At 49.0% G+C, this 19,699-nt stretch overlaps 1 protein-coding gene and 1 long non-coding RNA gene across 2 annotated transcripts in view; one reads left to right on the forward strand and one right to left on the reverse strand.

Annotated features, from left to right (window-relative positions):
* The window catches only part of LOC133163933 (uncharacterized), a 65,259-nt gene that overhangs the window by 34,276 nt on the left and 11,284 nt on the right, over positions 1-19,699 (forward strand). The gene's annotated exons all lie outside the window — the stretch shown is intronic.
* Positions 1,920-4,689, reverse strand: gtf3c4 (general transcription factor IIIC, polypeptide 4). The gene is made up of 5 exons (XM_061293947.1): positions 4,343-4,689; positions 2,541-4,223; positions 2,347-2,477; positions 2,189-2,277; positions 1,920-2,104 (listed from the first exon to the last, which is right to left on the reverse strand). The coding sequence occupies exons 1-5, from the start codon at positions 4,658-4,660 to the stop codon at positions 2,040-2,042; spliced, it is 2,286 nt and encodes a 761-aa protein (XP_061149931.1). The 5' UTR covers positions 4,661-4,689; the 3' UTR covers positions 1,920-2,039.

Raw genomic sequence — 19,699 nt, forward strand, 5'->3', positions numbered from 1 at the left:
CCTGCCGAGAAGCCTGCTTCACTTAAGATGTGCTTAGGCGCCTTCTGGTCGACTTGCAAACGGGCTTTTTGTTCTCCCGTCCCTCTCATCTTTGGGTTGAAAAACATTTACTAAAAAAAAAAAATCAACTTTTACCATCCATACGCAATGAAGACATAACTGTCCATCAATCCCTCTCGGAGGCACACATCAAACGAATGGTAACGAAACGAGACAGCGGCGAGACCTTGATTTAGAATTCCGGAATAAACCGTCAAGCATTTATTCCTGTTAGAGGACCCATTATGCCCATTGTAGGAAACATTTTTGTATTCTCGCATGTCACTTGGCATGATTTTTCATTTGAATGTCAACAATGAATGCAAAATGGATCAAATCGAGCTATAAAACACACTTCTCGCGTAAAGGTAGCGAGGGTTTGTTAAACGTCGCCGAGGTTAAGGCAGCCGTAACCTGCCGTCCCCCCCCCCTCCCACTTAATTACAGCAGAACAAGAGGCGAGACAGGGAGCATGTTGAGAAGTGAGCTTAATTAATGTAGCAGTAAAAAGCGGCCCTCCCTCTCCATGTCCTTTCTGCTGTTCAGTATTAGTTCCACTCGGGTGCTCTCCGAGCCAAATCGGGACTCTAATGATGGGACACGCAAGCGCCCCTTCAGCCCGTCTCGGGTCACCGGCCGCCCCACCCCTCCCCTCCCTGGGGGACGGCAGAGCAGGAAAGTCAAGCAGTTATGTTCGCCCGTTCAGCGCCGCGGTGCGGGAGACAACCTTGCATATTGACTTCATTAACACCGACACACACTTTGTGTGTGTGTGTGTCTGAAATGTGTAGCGCAAGCGCCCAGACAGCGACGGCGGCCGTTTTTCCTTTTACGAAGCAGAACCCAAACCACGTGAAAGCGATCGCATCAGGCGACCGAACGAACCCATACCCTTGAGACGATACCCGTGTTCCGAATCAAGTGGGAACAAAAAGACGATCAGATGGAATTAAAGGTGTGACAAAGGTTCTGTCAGCCATCCCCTGCGCTAACATAAAAATATTAATAAATATTGGATGCAAAGAGAAATTAAATCAAACAATCTAAGTTATGGGCCCAGTAGAGTACTGGAGTACATCCCCCCCCTTCCAAATTTGAAAAAAAAGCCTTAAATTGCATTAAACAATATGCTCACACACCCCTCCCCTACTTGATTAGAATTAGAATCACATCTGGCACCATGTTCTGTCCCTCATTACTGGCGCATCTCATTAGGAGGCGCTCCATCCCGCGGGAGGCAGCATGGCGGCGGCACGATTTTAAGCACACTTTTCACTTTCTTCCTGCCTCTTGCTCATCTCATCTGCCTCGCCGTTTCTTCTATTCTGCGTTTACATTAGCGGAAGTCCTCATCTAAGAGAATGACTGATCAACCCCCCCCCACCTCTCCCCCTCCCAACCACACTACTTGGAAATTGTTTTACGCTGCCAATTAAAGTAGGTAGGCTGAGATTTTTTTTTTTTTTTCTTCTTCTCCCCGTAAAACTATGTTTTATTCAGAAAGTATTATTTGTCGCGCTCCAAAAAGAAAAAGTATCAAATTACAAAAATAGGTCTGGCGGTGAGTAAGTTCCACTTACTTGAGATAAAGGTTCGGAAATACGGGAGAAATGTGTAAAAGAAAAGAGGCAACTTATTTATGGTGTCCTCAAGTTCTACTGAATAATGAAAGGCTCCAGATATAACCACATTTCAAACTTGCCTTTGTATTTTTATGCAAACACTGAGAATTTCTTTTTTTTTTTTTTTTTGGGCGAACTGGAAAAAAAAAAAAAGTCTAAAGTTTGAGTCTGCATGCTTTTAGCTCATTAAAATACTAATTCAAAGCTTCCGCAGCTTCATTTACGAGCTCAGCCGGTGAAGAAACGCAAGCGTCCACATATCTTCAAAGACTTTTATTTCCAATTTTAAAAGATAAATAAAAACGCTGTGACGAAAACATTCCGACGATTGTTAAAACCCAGGCGGTTGCGGGAATTTGCTCAAACTGCCGTTCGCCTCTAAATCATGGGCGAGTCGCAGAGCGAGCAAGACGTCTTGAGGATCTTCTTGATCCACTGTGGCTCTAGTGGAAACAAATCAACAATACGATATAAAAACGACGCTAGAAAATAAAATAGTTGTGAGTTCTAATTTCAAAACAGCTAACCGTCAGGTTGTGGAATTCCGGAGATGCCGTCCTGCAAAAGGCAGCGTCTGAAGCTCAGAGCCTGGCACGCCTGGTAGGACAACACGCACCTGCGCGAGACAAACACGACAAATGAACCAAATTTGCTTTGGCTGTGGGCGGGGCTTCTCTGATCATACCTGAGCCACACGTGTCCATTTGGACACACCGCTTGCTTGTGGTCATTGAAGGGCAGCGCTTCTCGACACAAGCTGCAGCACTCGGGGAACGTCTGCTTGTTCATCTTTTTCTTGATGTGACCGATCAGGACCTAAAGAAGCGACGGATAATTATATCGGTACCTTTAATCCAACCCACCCGAAGATGGCGTCACCTCTGCATTTTTGTCATGGGAGTCCTTCAAAAGATGCTCAGCCAGGCCGCTGGTGGGAATGCAGGTCTTCTCGGTTTTCTGGGTGTTGAGGTAGACTTCCCCAAGCAACCTCTTTATGTTCTCCTTCACAAGCTGGCTCTCCACCAAATCGATCCTCGCCCGCACCTGCTCCGCTGGAGTCTCCTCCTCGGCCACGTTTGAATCATTGTCCTCTTTGTCCTCGGCCTGCTCGTGCACGCCGATGAGCTCGCGGGAAGGTTTCCAATGGTGGTCGGTGAGCGGCATCTGAAGTGACCGGTAGAGGAAACGGACCAAGAAGAGCTTCAGGCGCCAGAAGTAGGGAGAGCCCACGTCTCGGATTTTCTGATCAAGCTCCTCCTGCAAGGCCTGAGGGATGCTTTTGTTTGTTATAATGTTCCACCTGACGAGGTCCAGCAGGTCAGCCTGCTTGTACAGGTTCTCCGCGGGGGATTTGAGCAGAAGCTCGGCCGCCGTTTCCGGCGATTTTAACGCCATAAAGTGGACCTGGTAGTTTGTGTGGAACGAGTGGAAGGAATTATCCAAGCCTTGCGTGCTGACCAGCGCCATGTACGCTTCATTGCGGCTCAGCGCGATCCCGTGCAGACGCCGGTTCGCCAAACCTTCGGGGCACGACACGGCTTCCTGTTGGAAAGCCAACGTTTTTTCCGTGAATTTGGGCGTCAGCTTCTTCATCCAGCCGTCGGCGGAGCACGTGTAGACGGTGCCGCGTTGGCTGACGGCCAGCGAGACCACGGGGAGGGAGTGGAGGCCCACCACGTGCGAGGTGTGCACGTTAAGTCCGGCGGGAGAAATCATGAGCAGACACCAGAAGATGTAGCAACCGCGGGACGCCACGATGACGCTGCAGCTGCTTTTGTCAAGCGGGTGGACCAACGAGACGCAATTGATGTTCTCCGCCGCGATCCGGTCGCACTCCTTCCAGAGGGCGATGGGGTGTCGTAGGGTGAAGTAACCTTTGACCCCCGTTAGAGCGACCGGCATGATCTTAACGGGGCCCAGCTCGCTGCCCACGATCAAGCCGCTCATGCGGCGATCTGCGTGTTCGTACTCCCACCAGGCCAGATCGCTGGGACTGCTCAGACCCGAATCGACGGCTTCGTAAAAAACCACGTCGGCGCCGCTTTGGAAGGGCAGAGCAAACTTCCACAAAACGAGGTTGCCGTTTTCCATCAGGACGGCCAGGAGGACAATCTCCACGTTGAGGCAGGAATTGTCAGGCTGCACCTGTTTGAGCTTGTAAACGCTGGACCACTCCATCCTCACCGGCGTCTGCATCCGGTACCTTCGCCGCAGCTCCTCAGAGTCCAAAATGTTCTTCTCGGGCAGCTTGTCGTCTCGTTCGGCGTAGCCTCGTTCTCGTAGCATCTCGCCGTACCTGGCGCTGAGATCGACCACCGTGGTCCATTCCAGACGCTTGTGGCTCTGATGGACGGTGAGTCTGTGGTCAAGGGTGAGACACGCCAGCAAGCAGCGCCCGCTGGAATCGCAACCGAGGGGCGACCAACTAGCGTATTTAATTCCTTTGTACGAGACTCCCGAGGGGTTCATCACGCGATCCCAATTGAACTCTTGCTTGGTGGGGAGGTCCGGATGAGTCCTAAAGTGCTTCATGGCTTTCACCTGCTCTTTTGGGGGTCCCACCTAGATAGTTAACGCACACAAAGAATTGCAAGGGGAATCCAAGATCAATATACTTTAGTCAGCATAGTCTGTCTAGTCTTGCATACTTTTTCAAGCCATCAAAACTAAAGCATAATTACCTGCATTTCGTAAGCATCACCGGGGACGGGGATGGAAGTCCTGTTGAATATCAGCTCCTGTTTGCTGCTGTGAATGTCGCAAACCAGCTCCATGACTCCCAACGAGTTGGCCGTGCACACTGCTAGCCGATGATCCTGCGACCAAACGAGCGGCTGCGTACCGGTCATCGGCGACAAGAGCGAGATTTCCGGATCCCGCTTCACCGCCACGGTCCGCGTACACGCGACGCTATCATCGGCAGTTTGTAGCTCCATCTGAATGAGGTCAATCGTGAGCCGAGTGTCCGCAACATCGGACTGCTCGTCGGGGGCCGCCATATTTGTTGTTTTGGTACGTGACGTCACGAGCTGCGTCAGTTCCGGTTGTTTTTCTTTTTTTTTAATTCATACTGTATATTTGCGTTATCTTTAATATGCGTTGCTTGTTCGTTTGACCCTCCGCATTTATTTTATTTGTTGCTTTAAATTAGACAGAAATTGTTGGATTTCTTTCCAAGTACAGTACAGTTGCAAACTTGCTGTATTAATTAGATTGGAAATGTAAATACAATGCAAACGTATGCTCCGTGGATATAAAGAAATCTAGCCTGTTAAAATGTCAGGTTTTAATTTGACACCAGAAAAAACTGACATTTGAATAGCTGTGTGCAGACTTTAATAGTACATATGTCCAAGCTCCACACACACACACCATTTAAGAAGAAATCTTCATTGCCTCTAACACTGCTGACTAAAATTATACTGAAATTATAGCGGGGGGAAAAAATGTCTATTGGCATAGATCCTCGGCTCAAAGTAAGATTATAAAAGCACACACAGACTGTGCAAACATGTTCATCAAAGTGAGAACGAGTGAAAATTCCGCCGATATATTACCAAAAGGCTCTTGTAAATAAGCATGCCGCAAACTCCGAAACATGCCCAAAGTCCGCTGTACGACAAGTCGAGTAGACTCAACTAAGCCTAAACCTAAATACCGCACATACGTTGCTATTTATTTGCTATTTGCATTTATTTTGTTTGAGCTGTCATGGGAAGTAGCAGAAAAGAAGATTGTTTCTTATCTTAAATACCCTCGACCCTGATTCCTGTGTAGCTCTCAAAAATAGACTCGTGGTTGCTAACCTTGGGAGAGAACCAAGCTTCAAACCAAACGGGCCAATTGAAAATGCCCGCCCTATTCCCAAATAGGCTTTATCCGCTCCTTCCCAGATGGTTTTGCGAGGAGAAAGGTTGTAAGCCGACTATTCATTTGATGTCACAGCTGTCATACCCGAGTAGGCGTCAAATAAATATTCCCGAATAACCGCGTCTTGAAGCCATAGACGGAATTGATAGTCAACCAAAGGGTGTTGGGCGAGGGCTTCACGTGTCTCCGTCACTTTAATGTGAAAATGTAAAACACGTTGCGCAAGTTTGTGGAGTTTTGACCCGGCGGCTGTCAGCTGATCAAAACGCGGACGATGTTGTCCTTTGAACTCAGCACTTCGCTTGAATGCCAATCACATACTAAAACTATTAGCATGGACTGGATTGTTCTGCCCATCGGCCAATCACGTTGCATAATACGATCTTTTCTTAAAAAGGTGCGTCGACCTTAAATCCCTGTCTCGAAATGTCACATGACTACATTTTGTTTGCGTTATGACTTTAGCACAACCCTGACGCGGCCCGACAATATCGCTTTGGACAGCGTGTCAAGGACTTGCACATTCTTCCTCTAATGAAATGAGATTAGATGAAACTTTAATGATCTCCACCGGGAAATTTGCTAATCTACATGACACATTCATTCAAAGAGGCGGAGTCAAGCGCCGGCGCTCCTCAGCGACATGGCCGTCACTTTGCGAGGGGAAAGAGAACCCGTTCCACGCCCGGAAAACCCGACATCTGTCACGTTAGCCGTTTGCTGTCAGTCAGCGGCGTTGACGAATCGTCCGCTGTCATTTGGCAGTGTTAATTAAAACAAATAGGAACTCTGATCACAACATGGCTCGGGCGTTCGTCAGAATACTTTAGCAGATGTTCCCGGGACAGGTCAGGGGTCAAAGCGCCGCGGCGGCACGCGGGGCTGACGAGTCGCAGGCAGACATTTGTCACGGCCCCCTCGACACCCGAGATGGCGGCGGGATTTTCGGCAGGCGGCGGAGTTATTTGTCACAAAACAAATGGTTACAAATGCGCTAGACAAATATAGGATAGCACGCCCACTTTGTTTTAATGGCCCCCGTTTCTGCGTCTTTTGTTTCGATAATCGAAACGAAAACATGAAAGGCGGCGACGGCGGCGGTACGTTTCATTGTTAATGAAGCGTGTCGCCGATGAATATTTCACACACCTGCTGTGTGTCTTTGCTGCCTTTTTGACTGGGGACCCAATCCCACGTTGCCATGTATGAATGTTGGATTAAACATTCATCCTATGCTGTCACGAAACTTTATCCTCGCCTTTTCCATCAGGCCGGAGAAGAGCGGCCTTTGATTTTAAAAAAAAACAAACATTTGGTCGGCTAACATGGGAGCACTCGAGTCATGACCGAAGGTGTAATGTGGATTTCTGGATACAGATGAGGTCATCTCAGGTCAATCCCATCCGCCGTGCTGGTGATTACCAAAAAAGCTTCTTCATCAACATCTGCTGCCGGCTGCCTCAAGTGTCTTACATGTATCTGGCGTGGAAGCCTGCAGGGACGTTTTGATGCACGCTTCATCATCCATGTTTTAATCACTCAGTCTCTCTCAGACACGTCCCGGGAGGGCGCCGCCGCAGCAAACACGGAATTAGCCGTAGCATCATGCTAATGAAATGCATTTAGAGCATATCGGCGAGCTTCATTCGAGATGTTAGCGGAGACGCGACCTTTGCCCCCCCCCCCCCCTTTTCTCCACAGACAGCCTCTAAGCAGCCACGCTTCCGAGATGAAGAAAGCAAATCCCTCCCCTCGACAAGATATGACATCAGTGATATCGGTAGGGAACACAGCGGTGGCCTTTTGTTTAGCTTCCCTCGGGGATGCTCAGTCACCTGTTAAAGGTCAAGGTGATGGCATGTCAGGATTTTCGGGAAAAGCCGCCGCGGAGGAATAAACACGCTATAAACGTAGCGGGCCGGACGGAAGCGAGTTACAGTGTCAGGCGCGGGATTAACAGGTGATCCACCCGGACGGTTGTCGAGTTGGATTCCGATGCAGAGCGGAACTTTTTGGCTGTTGTTGAAATTTCCTCTTTTACTTTGATGGATTGCATCTCAGGTTGCTGGCAAACTCAGGTAGCCGGCGGCTGTTGTGTCTTTTTGACCCAGCGTGGGCAGCTGGCGGTGGGCAGGGCATGCCCCGTGGCGGTGCCAGGGGAAGGCCAGGAGGGCCCCGGCCCCGGCCCGCTCCCTCGTCTCTCTCCGGCTCTTGCTAATGGAACGGGGCTCGCTCGTCCATATGGCGCTCGCGAGTAGAAGCGCGAGAAGATTGCGAAGCTTGGCAGCGTGGAAGTCACCAGGCAGTCTCCCGTTAGATATTGAACAGGACAGGAGCAGACCTCGGGCCATCGAGTGGCTGGCCCGTCTTGTGGATGTTGATCGGAGTCGATGTGCACCTGCACCGCCGGCCTGCTAGTTTGGACGTTGGTCCTCCTCTCTGGATCGGGAACAAAAGCCACCTCTTGCGTGGCCCCTCCCCTCCTGGTTTTTATCGGTGACATCTGCCGCAAAACAAACTCGCTTAGCAAGAGGAATGATGTGTCAGCGGAAGGTCCTTTAGCTCGCGCCGCTAATCTGTCACACGCCGCTCCTTGTTTATCGCCCGCTCCGGTGCGGCCGTCGGCCTGCCGGCTGCTTGCGCCGCGCCGTAATGGCGACAGATGCTGAGCGGCGCAAGTGTGAATCTTGACGACTTTTCCCCTCCCGCAAACGTGTAAATTACAGCTATCGGGAGTCATTAGACCTGATAAAACCGTTCTCCTTGATGACCTCGGAGACGAACGCGCAGTTGTGGATAGTCGACGCTACCAATCGGGGCGATTTTTAGCTCTGCTGTGAAATTGTTCGAACCTGTGTACTAAAAAAACGTTTTGTTGAATTCAGTTCGTTTCGTCACACTGAATAAAATCATCTGGATTCAGATACGCTTTTTTTTTTAAATGGACGACACATTCATTCATTATCCAAACATCTTAAAAAATGGTATTTGGATCCAGATTTTCAACGACTTGACAAATTGACTCAATTCCACACGCTATTTTTTGCAGTGTGCTCATAAACATCCAGGAAGTTTGGTGGCTATTTTTCCACTTTTGACCTTTTAGGCATTCTGCCTTCTCATTTTGGACTTGGGCCCGAAACCCCTTCCCGAAACTCTGCGATGACTTTGAAGAGTCTAATAGATTGTCATTAGTCGTCCTCTACGTCTTTTCGCCGTGTGGACGGACACGTTAGTCGTCACCTCCCCATCGTGACGGCCCAAAGTGGCAGCCGGCGCCTAGCGTGCTCTCAAAGGAAGGGCCCGGGCTCCTTTAAGTAGCCCGCGCGACACCAAAAAGGTCGCGTGGCCGGGTCTTGTCATCCGCTCTCTCTCCTCCACCCTCAGCGCTCACTTCCTGACCAAGGGAGCCAATGGCCGTCCACCCCTCACCTTCTCGTCCGAGCTGCAATCTGTCACCGGGCACCAGGAGCCGCCGCCCCGCCGGCCGCCTTCCGTACACCGCGGTAATGGCTTCTGGCAGCCCGAGTGAGATAAGTAACAGGCAAAAGGCAGAACGGCGGGGGGTGGGATGAAAAGACCGACCCTCCTCCAAGATGGCCCCCCGTTTCAGCCGCCACTTTTCCCGCTCCCCGCTTTGGCCAGGTCGCTTTACGCGATACTTCAGTGAATAAATGAGTCGTTTTAATCCGACTGACAAGCTGGCATTGCCCGGCCCTGCCCTCCATCTGTACTGGCGGGCCAGCGCAGCAGCAGGCCCCTCCAGCCTTGCCCGCGTGCCAACCCAACACGCCGCTAGCTCATCCTGGCTGTAGCTTCACGGACAGAAGGGTTCGAGCTCTGCGTGGCAGCTAGCCTCTTCCACCAAACCAGCTATTTATATAAGAAACGGATTAGCTGAGGGGAAGCTTTGATGAACTGGAAAAAAATCACAAATGTGCTCCCGTCTTGCTCCGGCGCTCGTCTTTGTAAATGGAAAGCTGTGGCCTTTTTTTTTTTTTTTTTTACATGAAGCCAAGCGAGCCTAAAAAAAAAATGTCCATCCCAAGGGGCTCATTTTTGCTCGGTCATCGCAGCGAGAGCCGCTATGCAAAAAAAAAAAAAAAAGCTTCAGGGTTGGAAAACACTTGGCTGCAGGAGGTGCTAAACCCTCTGCTCCATTTCCACTCCCCACAAGCGCCTCTCTACTCCCGCTCTTCGGCCATGTGTCACCTCCGAGTCGTTTTGGGAACGCACCCGCTAACGTTTGAGCGGCCAATTAAGCGCGGGCTCTCAGTACGGCCACCCGTCTGGGTTCCGTTCAGGCCCGTCACGCACACACACACAAACGCCCACACACAGTCAAACAGTCATTTAGGTCCACATTACCTCCCACCGTGTTATTCCTTCTCATGCTTACCTCCCCCGTCTGTCTTTATTTTTTCCATTTTCCTTCTTAGTTAAAAATCCCCCCCATCTGATAGCGACTTATCTTTAGAAGTGGAGGTTATGACAATTAAATGCGAAAAAAAAAATACAGTTCTGCCCTTATTCGACTGTTGCCGGGTAAATTAGGGTCATTTATCCATCCATAAATAAACACAATATATAACCGATATATACAACGATTAAATAAACATTTAGCTTGGCGACTAGCTAGCTGCTAACGTCGTGTTTGCCAGTTTCATCCAATCCTCGGAGGTGCCCCCTATTTTTTTTTCCACGTCAACCGGAGTCAGCATCTACTGTGAATCCCAGGCTTTCTCTTTTGCTACTTTTGCTGAAAGATTAAGCGCTGTTTTCCCAAATTAGCCTGGGAAACTTTAAAACAGCCACATAAAAGGGAAATATTATTATCCTCAAGGTCGAACAGGCGCTCATTATCACCCAGATTGAATAATTACGGAACTTAAGAAGTGGAGGGAATTAAAACTCCAGCCTTTTGAAGTGTTTAAGGAGTGTTTATTCCCTTAACTGGAGTGAAAGTGCAACGCTGGATAATTTAGGTTACGGGCGGCTCGGCGGTGACAGCTGGGCAGCGTCGAACGCCAACCGACATTGTGGAGCTCTGCTTTATCTTTTTTTATAATGAAGTAGGTTAATATCCGGGAATGGCGTTTAATGTTTTATTCAGCGCGGACAGTGTAAAGGGACGCAAAGTGTTTTGGAGTGCAGATGGGTTCGGGTGGAAGGTTTTACGGCATTTTCCCGCAGGCCGCCGGCGTTAAAGATCGGCTGGGAAGATCCTCCGGAGGCCGCTTCGTATTAAACAAGCGCTTTGTCAGCGTGCCATCCTTATTATTCATTACAAATAAATACTTAAGCACTCTGAGCTTAGCACCCTGCTGCTTTACTTGACGTCCTAACTTTTTTTTTTTTTTCTGTAACCCGGTTGTCCCTTTTTCGCCGCCCCCCTCCCCTCGTCAGTGTTGCGGTGCCCTTCAACTCAGTAGAGCGCTGCGAGCCAGCCAGCGACTGGTGCCCGTGTGCCAAAGCTTCCCCGCCTCGTGTCCCAAATTCTCTGCCCTCACCTGAAGCCCCGGCAGAGCCTTTGTTGTGCTTCCCCAGGATGAAAGCCGTCCACCTCAACTTCCCTTCCGGCTTCTTTCTTCTCTTTCTGCACAAACACCCTGGAGTTCAAACGTGCACTTCTGCCCAAGGCGTTCAAGTAAAATTCTGGCCCACTCCTCGTCTTCCACTGCAGACTTTTGGAAGGTGATTCGCTTTTTTTTTTTTGTCTGCCTTGGCGGGCTGGCTGACTCTGGCTGAACTTGTTCGCTAGCTGATGAATTGCAGGCGGGATCCGGGCCGGCAGCCGGCGAGGAGCGGCCAAGTTGCCTTCTCGCTGGCTGCTCGCGGAAATCAGAGAGACACGGCTGACAAGTCTATTTAACACCAAAACGGGAGGAAGCCAGATTGCCACTGTGCTCCGGATAATTGATACCTTTGCCATCCGGCCGTACCTCGCTCATATCCGTTTACATCAGCGGCGGCCGCAACACTCGAAAAGTTCGTCTCCTCAACGCGTACCTCGGACTCCATTACGCTAATTTACTTTCCGAGAAGATCACTTCCGCCGAGCGCATCGGTGACTTATGGTCTCCTTAAAGCTAAAGCGGCGTGCCGCCCGCATTTCCGTCACAGGCCGGTGGGGGCCCGCGAGCCCTGTTGACTGTTAATGCCGATTAATTACAGATACAAACCGCTAATTAGCAGACCAAACACTGGCGTCCCGTACAGTTTGTTTCCCCCGCAGCAATTATTGTGAGTTCTAACGCAAAGAGACGGTAAACCCGAGCTGCCTTTCAGATACCTTGCGGCGGCGTAGCATTTATGCCAGCGTCACGCCGCCCCCCTCCGACTCGGCGCCGCACCATCCTCCACACAAATAAGTAAGCGGCCACAAAGTGTCGGCCAGCCTTAATCCCCTTTTAATTTCCTTGTGGGGCCAGCGCCAAGGCTCTGGCTGCAGAGCGAAGCCGGGCGGGCCCCTGATGGCCGCGGCGACAGGCAAGCGCAGGCCTGGAGATCTTTACTGGGATCCCGGCAAAGAAAATACAATAACCGCACTCCGCCACCACTGTTTGCCTTACACTTGAGTGGGATTTAGCTTTGCCGAGCACTCTGTCGCAAGTATGTGCACACACACACATGCACACGGAGGAGGACTGTCCTTAACCAGCTCTGGACATGTGATTGCTCCTTTTTCCTCCGAGGACACACACACACACACACACACGTACTCCTATATGCATATATTAAGCATGCTCTTCAGCACTCAATCACAATCCAAGATGAGGCTATTTATATCTTAATTTATACAGGTTGGGCCCAGCTTAGCGGTGATCGCCACACAGCTGCCCCAGCCCGGCAATGCCAGCAGTATGATCTCCATTTTTTTTTGAACAGCAATTTATTTTCCTCCCAAGTAAAGGTCCCGTCATTAAAATGGATGGAAAAAGGGCAGCGAGCCGGGCGACGGCGTTCACGGAATGAAAGGCGTCCAGCTTTTGGCCCGCCGCCCCTCTTTGTCGCACGCTCGCCCCAAAAGGTGGCTTTGAGCGGAACAAAATGGAGAGGCGCTGCGCTGTTGTTGCAGACTAAGGAATTTTTCATGACATTTACACACACAGCTGGGATTTAGCTCCCGAAGCAGCTTCATAACATTCATAGATGAGCTCTGGCGTGCACCATTCGCTCGCCTGCTTGCACCGGCAAATGCGTCACTTGCGTTTTAAACATCAGGAAGGTGACGAATCCAAGGAGTCCAATTCAAGAAATGAAGAAAATAACAATTTTCTTTTAATTGCTCCCTCTCAGGTTAATATTAAAGCTTGTGATGTGCATAAATCGTTCTTAGTGGGGAGGAGAAAAGAGAATATTGAATCAACTTTCTGTCTGTTTTCCGTTTCTCCCTGCGAAGCTCTTTACGGCAACATAAGGAGTTCGCCCAGCACCTCCGTCCGCTCTCATTTAAGGCTAATTCCTGCGTGGCTGCCGATGTTTGATCCCGTTGCCCATCTGAAGTAATTAAAGGGTTATTAGTAAACAGATATTCACGCTCGCTCACTCTTGCCAACTGTTTCATGCCATCTGCTACTGGCTGGCGGCGCGTGTGCGTGCGTGCGTGCGTGCGTGCGCGTGCTTTGACATTGGGAGGAAGGATGCTCCTGAACGGGCCGCCGCGCTCTCATCAATTCCAAACACGACCGAGCGGCGTCATTTTAGGCCACGGAAAATAAAGCGGCGTATTAAGTTTGCTCGTGGAATTTCACATCGCAATGTTCGCTTCGAGCCCAGTCATTTTTTCCTTTCCAGATGACCGTCTCTCTCCTCCTTTCTTTCGTGTCTCTATCTCCCCCCCCCTCCTCCCCCCCCCCCCCCCCCTTCCTCCTCCCTCTCGCTGCAACTCTGCCCTGATGCCTGTTTTTATCCTTTTTTATTTTCAGTAATATAGAAAGGATTAACCCTGCCGGCCCCTCGACGGTTACTGTTTCATTTTATTCTTATTAAAATCTTAAGAACCTACTTTATTATTCCTTTTCGATACAACCTCAATAATCCTCTGCCTGCCCGTGAGTGAAGTGGGCCTGCCTGTGTGTGAGTGTGTGTGTGTGTGTGTGTAACAGCCACAGAAGAGCCCAGTAAGTGTGTGTTTGACTGGTAGCAGCACATCGTGGTCACAGAGCGAATCAGGTTTTTGCACATTTACGTATTAAATAAGTGTCACAAAATGACGCTGTGGAAATTTCAAATCATTGTTTTGCGTCTTTTGATTTCTACAGCTGTAATTCCTGGCAGATATGTTTTTCTTTTTTTTTTTTTTCTTTTCTTCCATCGAGAAGGCTATTACTGCTGATAGGTCTCGGGTGTTTGCTGTGATCTTTCTTACAGCGCGCCGCATTGATTTTATGAAACCTCTGATAAATCTCAGACAGGCGCGAAGCTTCCTCGGATCACGCCGCACGTGTGGCTGACCCCGGGGTGAGCTTTATTTTGAAAAGCAGTAACAACCTTATCGGTTCAAACGTACGCTAGCATTTCTACCGTTGAGACAGATAATAACACAACAAATGTCGTGGGAATTATAAATGTATTCAAATTTGGTGCGCTTAGCGAGTGGCAATGCAAGATGGCCGCCGTTGTCAGTCCATTCTATACAAGTGCATGGAAGGTCATGTAACTTTTGTGTTCACTCCAAACTATTTCTCAACAAGCTGAGGTGAAATTTTGGAAATAGCTTTCGTGTTTTATTTTCAAATCTCGTGCGTCATTGCTCACTTGATGTCGTGAACCTAGCATTTAGTTCACTCTCGTCCATCTGTAGGCGTTCCATCGCGAGCAAATCACCTTCATTAAATCTGCGCTAGCTAGCGCTCCAAGGATTACACTATCGACTTAGCAAAAAGGTCAACCGTATTTGATTCGCTCAAGGGTTGATATTTATATCCATCTATTTATCGACTCCACTTTCACGAGATTGCCGGAGCCGTCGACATTTGCATCCGCGCTGTTTTTCCTCTCTTTGTCCCCGATTTGCGCACGTTTCCAATTTCTCATTTGACAATGCATTATATTCAAACCAGAAGAGAATAGTCGGGGGCAAAGTGCGTGGAAGTGTTCCATTAATATTTTCCTCACATGAATAAACTCATCTGCCAATTGGAAGATTAAATCTCAGCCTATGGAATTGCCGAGTAACATTTCGCTTCTTATTAGAGTGGTCATGTTGCCGTCTTGCTTCTCTGAGCTCCACCTCCTTGCAAAGATGGAGACCCCCCCCCTCCCCCTCCCTCCTGTGTGCCAGGGTCACACTGTCAAAATGACTCTTTTTATTACAGTTCATAAACAGCGGCTCCCCCAGCGGCCTCGGGAAATTTCACATAAACTTTGATCAAACAGACGTTAGCCTCGCCGGTCCGCTCCCCGCCTCTCGGCGCGCACCAAAATAGCTCCGCTCAATCACAGGCAGAGAAAACACGGCGAAAACCGTGCAAATAGCGAGGCGCTCGCTGATATACCAAGTCATTATTGACCACGACGGCGGGGGAATAGATCTCATATAAAAACAATAAGTTACTCTTTGCCTTTTCCCCTCGGCGAGCCCAGAGTAGAAGCGGAAAAAGGAAGGCTCGCGCCGGCCAGTAAACTTGACGGCTTAGAATTAATAGCTTCGAGGGGAGCTTCATCTAAAGTGATAAAAGCAGCCAAAGTCAAAAGCGAGCCAGCGTGTGTACACGGAGGCCGGACCTCACCAGCGTCCTTTACAGGAAGATCTCCCTCGTTAGCCGCCGAGACAACCTCGTGGACGTTTTCATTCGTAAAACTCGTCGATTGCACAAATGACATGAAGTTTCTTCTTAAAACACATTTTCCCTTTCTCTTACTCAGTCGCCGTTCTTCCACTTTTATCTCGGTCGGCTCTTTTTGACCCGTATTTTGTTTTGGTGTATTCCGCCTCCTGTTTTCTTCTTAATTGCGCCTCGCTTTGTACTTTTGTAAACAAATTGTCTTTAAAGGTGATCTATAAATAGTGCTCTTATTCTCACTATTGGATCAAAAGCTACCCAGTAAAACGAATCTAAAAACAAAAGTCCAAACTAAGTATCCTGAAAGAAAAGCCAAATTTGCGACATGAAAATTGGACCTGCCGTGTAAAAATCTTTGACGGATTTTTATAGGACGCCTGTTTATCTTTGTACTCGTGTCAGTGTTTACAAATGCGTTGGAATTATTCCGGATGTTTGTCCCCTCTCAGCGTATAAGATGCTAGTGCTGCAAAAAAAAAAAAATGTTATGAGAGCAGGCAGGAAAAGTTGATTCCCATAAAGAGGCTAACTTGGGACATGTGTTGCGAAGCGCCACTTGAATCACGATTCACTGCTTTGCACAACACAACGAGTGTGTGTGTGCGGGTGTTTTATTTTTTTTACAGCGCTCCAGCAAGCGGGAGAATTTGTTGTGTTTTCTCCGAGTCTTATTACGAGTTTGGGGACTGTTAAAGCGGGACTCTCAGTACCCATCAGGCCTCGGCGCCTTTGTGTGAAGACGACAAGCGCGCGAGTCGGCTTCCCCCGATGAAAACGCACACACCCGCCGCCGCCGCCGTAAGAGGTTAAACTGCCGCGCCTGGCACAGCCAATTGTATTGATAAGCGTTTGAAGCTGCCTTCCTCTCAGCGCCGCCATCACGCGTCCCGCTCTTTATTTGGCTTGCCACTCCAGGCAAACTTCAAACCTGGGTGAGCGTGTATTCCTGTACTCAGGTGTGTATCGTCACATTTGTGTGTGCTGAGCGAGCCGGGGCCCTTTGGCTGCTCTTTGTTTGTGCTGCCTGGATTCCATAAACCAGGTCTGTGATCTCCCAGGCAACATGCCTCCCAATTCCTCCATGTAAATATATCGCTGTCACTTTGTCTGATGATGAAATGAGCAATAGGAGGCAGGGAAAGCTTCTCAGAGACGTCGGCCATCTTTGAAGCGGGACCGGGAGTTCCCGGCGACTTTGCGCGGGATCTCTCTCGCCGTCTGTCGTTATGCGCTTGTTAGCCCGAGGTCCTCGTCTTGGCCCGGAGTTATAGCCGTGTCGGGCAGCTGTTTGGGCCAGCCCTAGGGGTCCTCGGAGGCAAATGGCATGTCAAGGAGTGGTCACCGAGGTAGATTGTCTCGGTCGCGCTCGGCTTCACCGCCACCGGGCTCACTTGTCCAATTAGGGGATCTTTGGCCCCCCCCTTTAGGTCCCCAACCTGTCCTTTTGACGGATTCTTCAATGTGTCTGGCTCGAGCACACCTGACACCCCGCTTGTGTGTGTGTGTGTGTGTGTGTGTGTGTGTGTGTGTGTGTGTGTGCCCTCGCCAATATGGCAGCATCTACAGTAACACGTCTAAAAATAACGCTCCTCTTATTTCATTGAAATTTCAAGATATTTTCTGTCGCCGTACAAAGACGAAAATATTACCAACTAAGACGATTTTTGAGAAAATTCCTTCGGCATTCACACAACAACGCTTTAATTAGTGAATGCAGCTGAGTTTTTTTTTTTCTTTTTCTCTACAACGCTCTCTGTCTCTCTTTTTTTCCTCTCTCTTGCCTGCAGGCTACAAAAAAACATCAACAATCGCCTCGCTGCCGGAAACCTCAACGGCGCCCTCTCGACATTCCCGATATTTCACTTTCTTTCCGAATCCGAGTGCTCCGTGCCGTGTGGCAAAAGACAACGCTTTGAAAATGCATCCGCGCTAACATTTCATCACCACGTTGACATCTGGTCAGTAACATTTTCACACGCGCTCATCTAATTAACTCTCCGAAGAAGGCTGAATCGAAAAAACTGGACAACCACGTTGCTCCAATTTTATGCAAATGAGGCTGCTCTACATTTGAACTTGATTGTATGTAATCCCACATTGCTCCCGCTAGCGAGAACCTGTAGCTTGACTGACATGACTGATTTGATCCTTTTACTCAAACTAGCTAACAGTCCCCCACCCCACCGTCTTGACCCCCCCCCCCCCCCCAACGGGCGGAGGGAGGCCGTTTCAAAAATGCGTGCTCCTTCGTTGCTCTCTGCCCTCCACCAGGAGACAAAGTACGAGAGAGCTGCCAGACATCACAGGAAAGCGCTGTTAAAAATACATGTATAGCACCCCTCATCATTTATTGATGACCTCTGCTGCCTTTATGTTTATGAGGTGAGAGGCCTCCCCATGGCTTGGCTCACTGACCCCTCAGGTTGCCCAAGAAACTGCCTCTTCCTTTTTAATTTAGCACACTTCAAAATAGATTTCGGGCTGAGCGGTTTTCAAGTTACTCGCAAAATTTGTGGCAATTAATTTGCAACGGGGACACGCGGTCAGGGAAGCACAGCCTCACCTGCTTGACAATAAGGAAAAAATAAACTGATTAGTTTTGCTATTTGTGTAGCAGTTTCACATTTATCAACCATTTTGTGTGCGGAGGGTAGTTTTCCTTCGAGTCATCAATATTTGATCCCCAAGAATTTTATCCATGGGCTTTACCCCTTGACAAAACCCAGCAGAGGACTGTTTGGGCCCGACTTGTTTGCTGCCTAAAGGGGCTGCAGTGTGAAGTCAAATTGTGTGAGTTCAAACAATATTTAATCTTTTTTTTTCCTCCGAAAAGTTTTTTTTTTTGTCAGAGTCGTGCAGATGTAATTGTTGTTTCGGGTTGTGCTCTGGTCCCAGAGGCGTTTCCATGGCTGGCTGCTTGCTGGAGGTCACGGCCTCAGGGGTGTGGATTTTTTTTTTGCAATGTCATCCGGTTGAAGAGGCCGGTCACGCTCAGGGATGAGCGAGCAGCGAGGCCTGTGCTAACAACAACTTATTGATTGAATAATCTGTGTCATCTGATGTGGATCTAGTTTACATCGCCCCCCTGCTGAGCACTACACGGGTTTCATTACCCGCTGGTGTTGGAAACATCCCGTCGAGATGTTTTTTTTTTTTTTTTTTTTTGCTCCCAGGGCTTCTTTTTATACACTGCTATCATTTGATAGAAGTTTGAGTGATCTGAATATAGTGCTGACTTGACGTTCACGTCAGCCATATTCTATTAACCTGCTGCACTCGTGCATCTTTCAGGCTGTAATGGATGAAAAAAAAAAAATCTGGTCTGGCACCTGTGGCTTTTGAGCATATTTCAGAGGGGTGCCCCCCACCCCCACCCCCCTCTAGCTCTGCCAATGACCAAAACGCACTTGGTTTGCACAATCCTGTAAATCAAATATTATCATTGCTCCAAGATGGCTGCCTTTTGGGCTTCCATTCACGACTACCCTCGTCCATCTGGAAAAATGGGTGATCTCAGGTCTGCCTCCTCCTCTCCTCCTCTTGCGCCCCGCTCCATCATCCCCAACCCTCCGTCTGATCCGAGAGGAAAGCTTTCATTATTTGCCCAGATTGGGATGTCAATCCCTGCGCCCCTGACCCGACTTGTAGTTGTAGCCCGTCATATTGGGCAAATGATGAGTGGGGTTATCTCGCCTGCAGTCTGCACGTCGTCTCGCCTTGCTGGTTCCTCGCGGGCCCGACGTACCTCCAGGCAAGGATGCGCTTCCTGGGCTCTGCCATCATTTCCACTTGCTTCTGCTTCATCTTCGGCTTCTTGAGGCTCGCTCTGTTCACCAATCAGCTCCTTTTTTTTTTTTTTGGAAGATAGTTCAAATGCATTTGGGAAAGCACATGATGGGGGGGGGGAAACTTTGGCTAAGCATTTCCGTTTAGGGGAATTACCACTTGGTCTAGTTAGTGTAGGTGTACCAAATGTGTCTTTAGAAAATAATGAATGTGTTTCGAGACCATTTAAATGAATTGGGTTGTAAATTATAAACTGTGACACACTAACATCAGTTTTTATTTTCTTCAACAGTCTTTATTCCAAACGGTGTTATCATTACGATTAGGAATCCTCGGGATTAAGAAAAGTCACTGATCCTTTGGCTCTCTCTTTGTTTCTTTCTTTCTTTCTTTTTTTTTCCTCCCCACATGTCGGGAGCTCAACGAGACTCCATCCGCACTTCATTAACCCTGAGCTGGGGACAATCCGTGGGAAGAGCCGGGGGATTTAGTACCAGCCTTTCACATGCAAAAAAAAAATAGTCACCCAACAGAGCCCCCCGCCCCGCCCGCCCCCTCCTAATATAATCGCATGTAGACTTTCAAGACTAACCT

Source organism: Syngnathus typhle, linkage group LG12 (genome assembly GCF_033458585.1).
Source record: "Syngnathus typhle isolate RoL2023-S1 ecotype Sweden linkage group LG12, RoL_Styp_1.0, whole genome shotgun sequence".
Lineage (NCBI taxonomy): Eukaryota > Metazoa > Chordata > Actinopteri > Syngnathiformes > Syngnathidae > Syngnathus > Syngnathus typhle.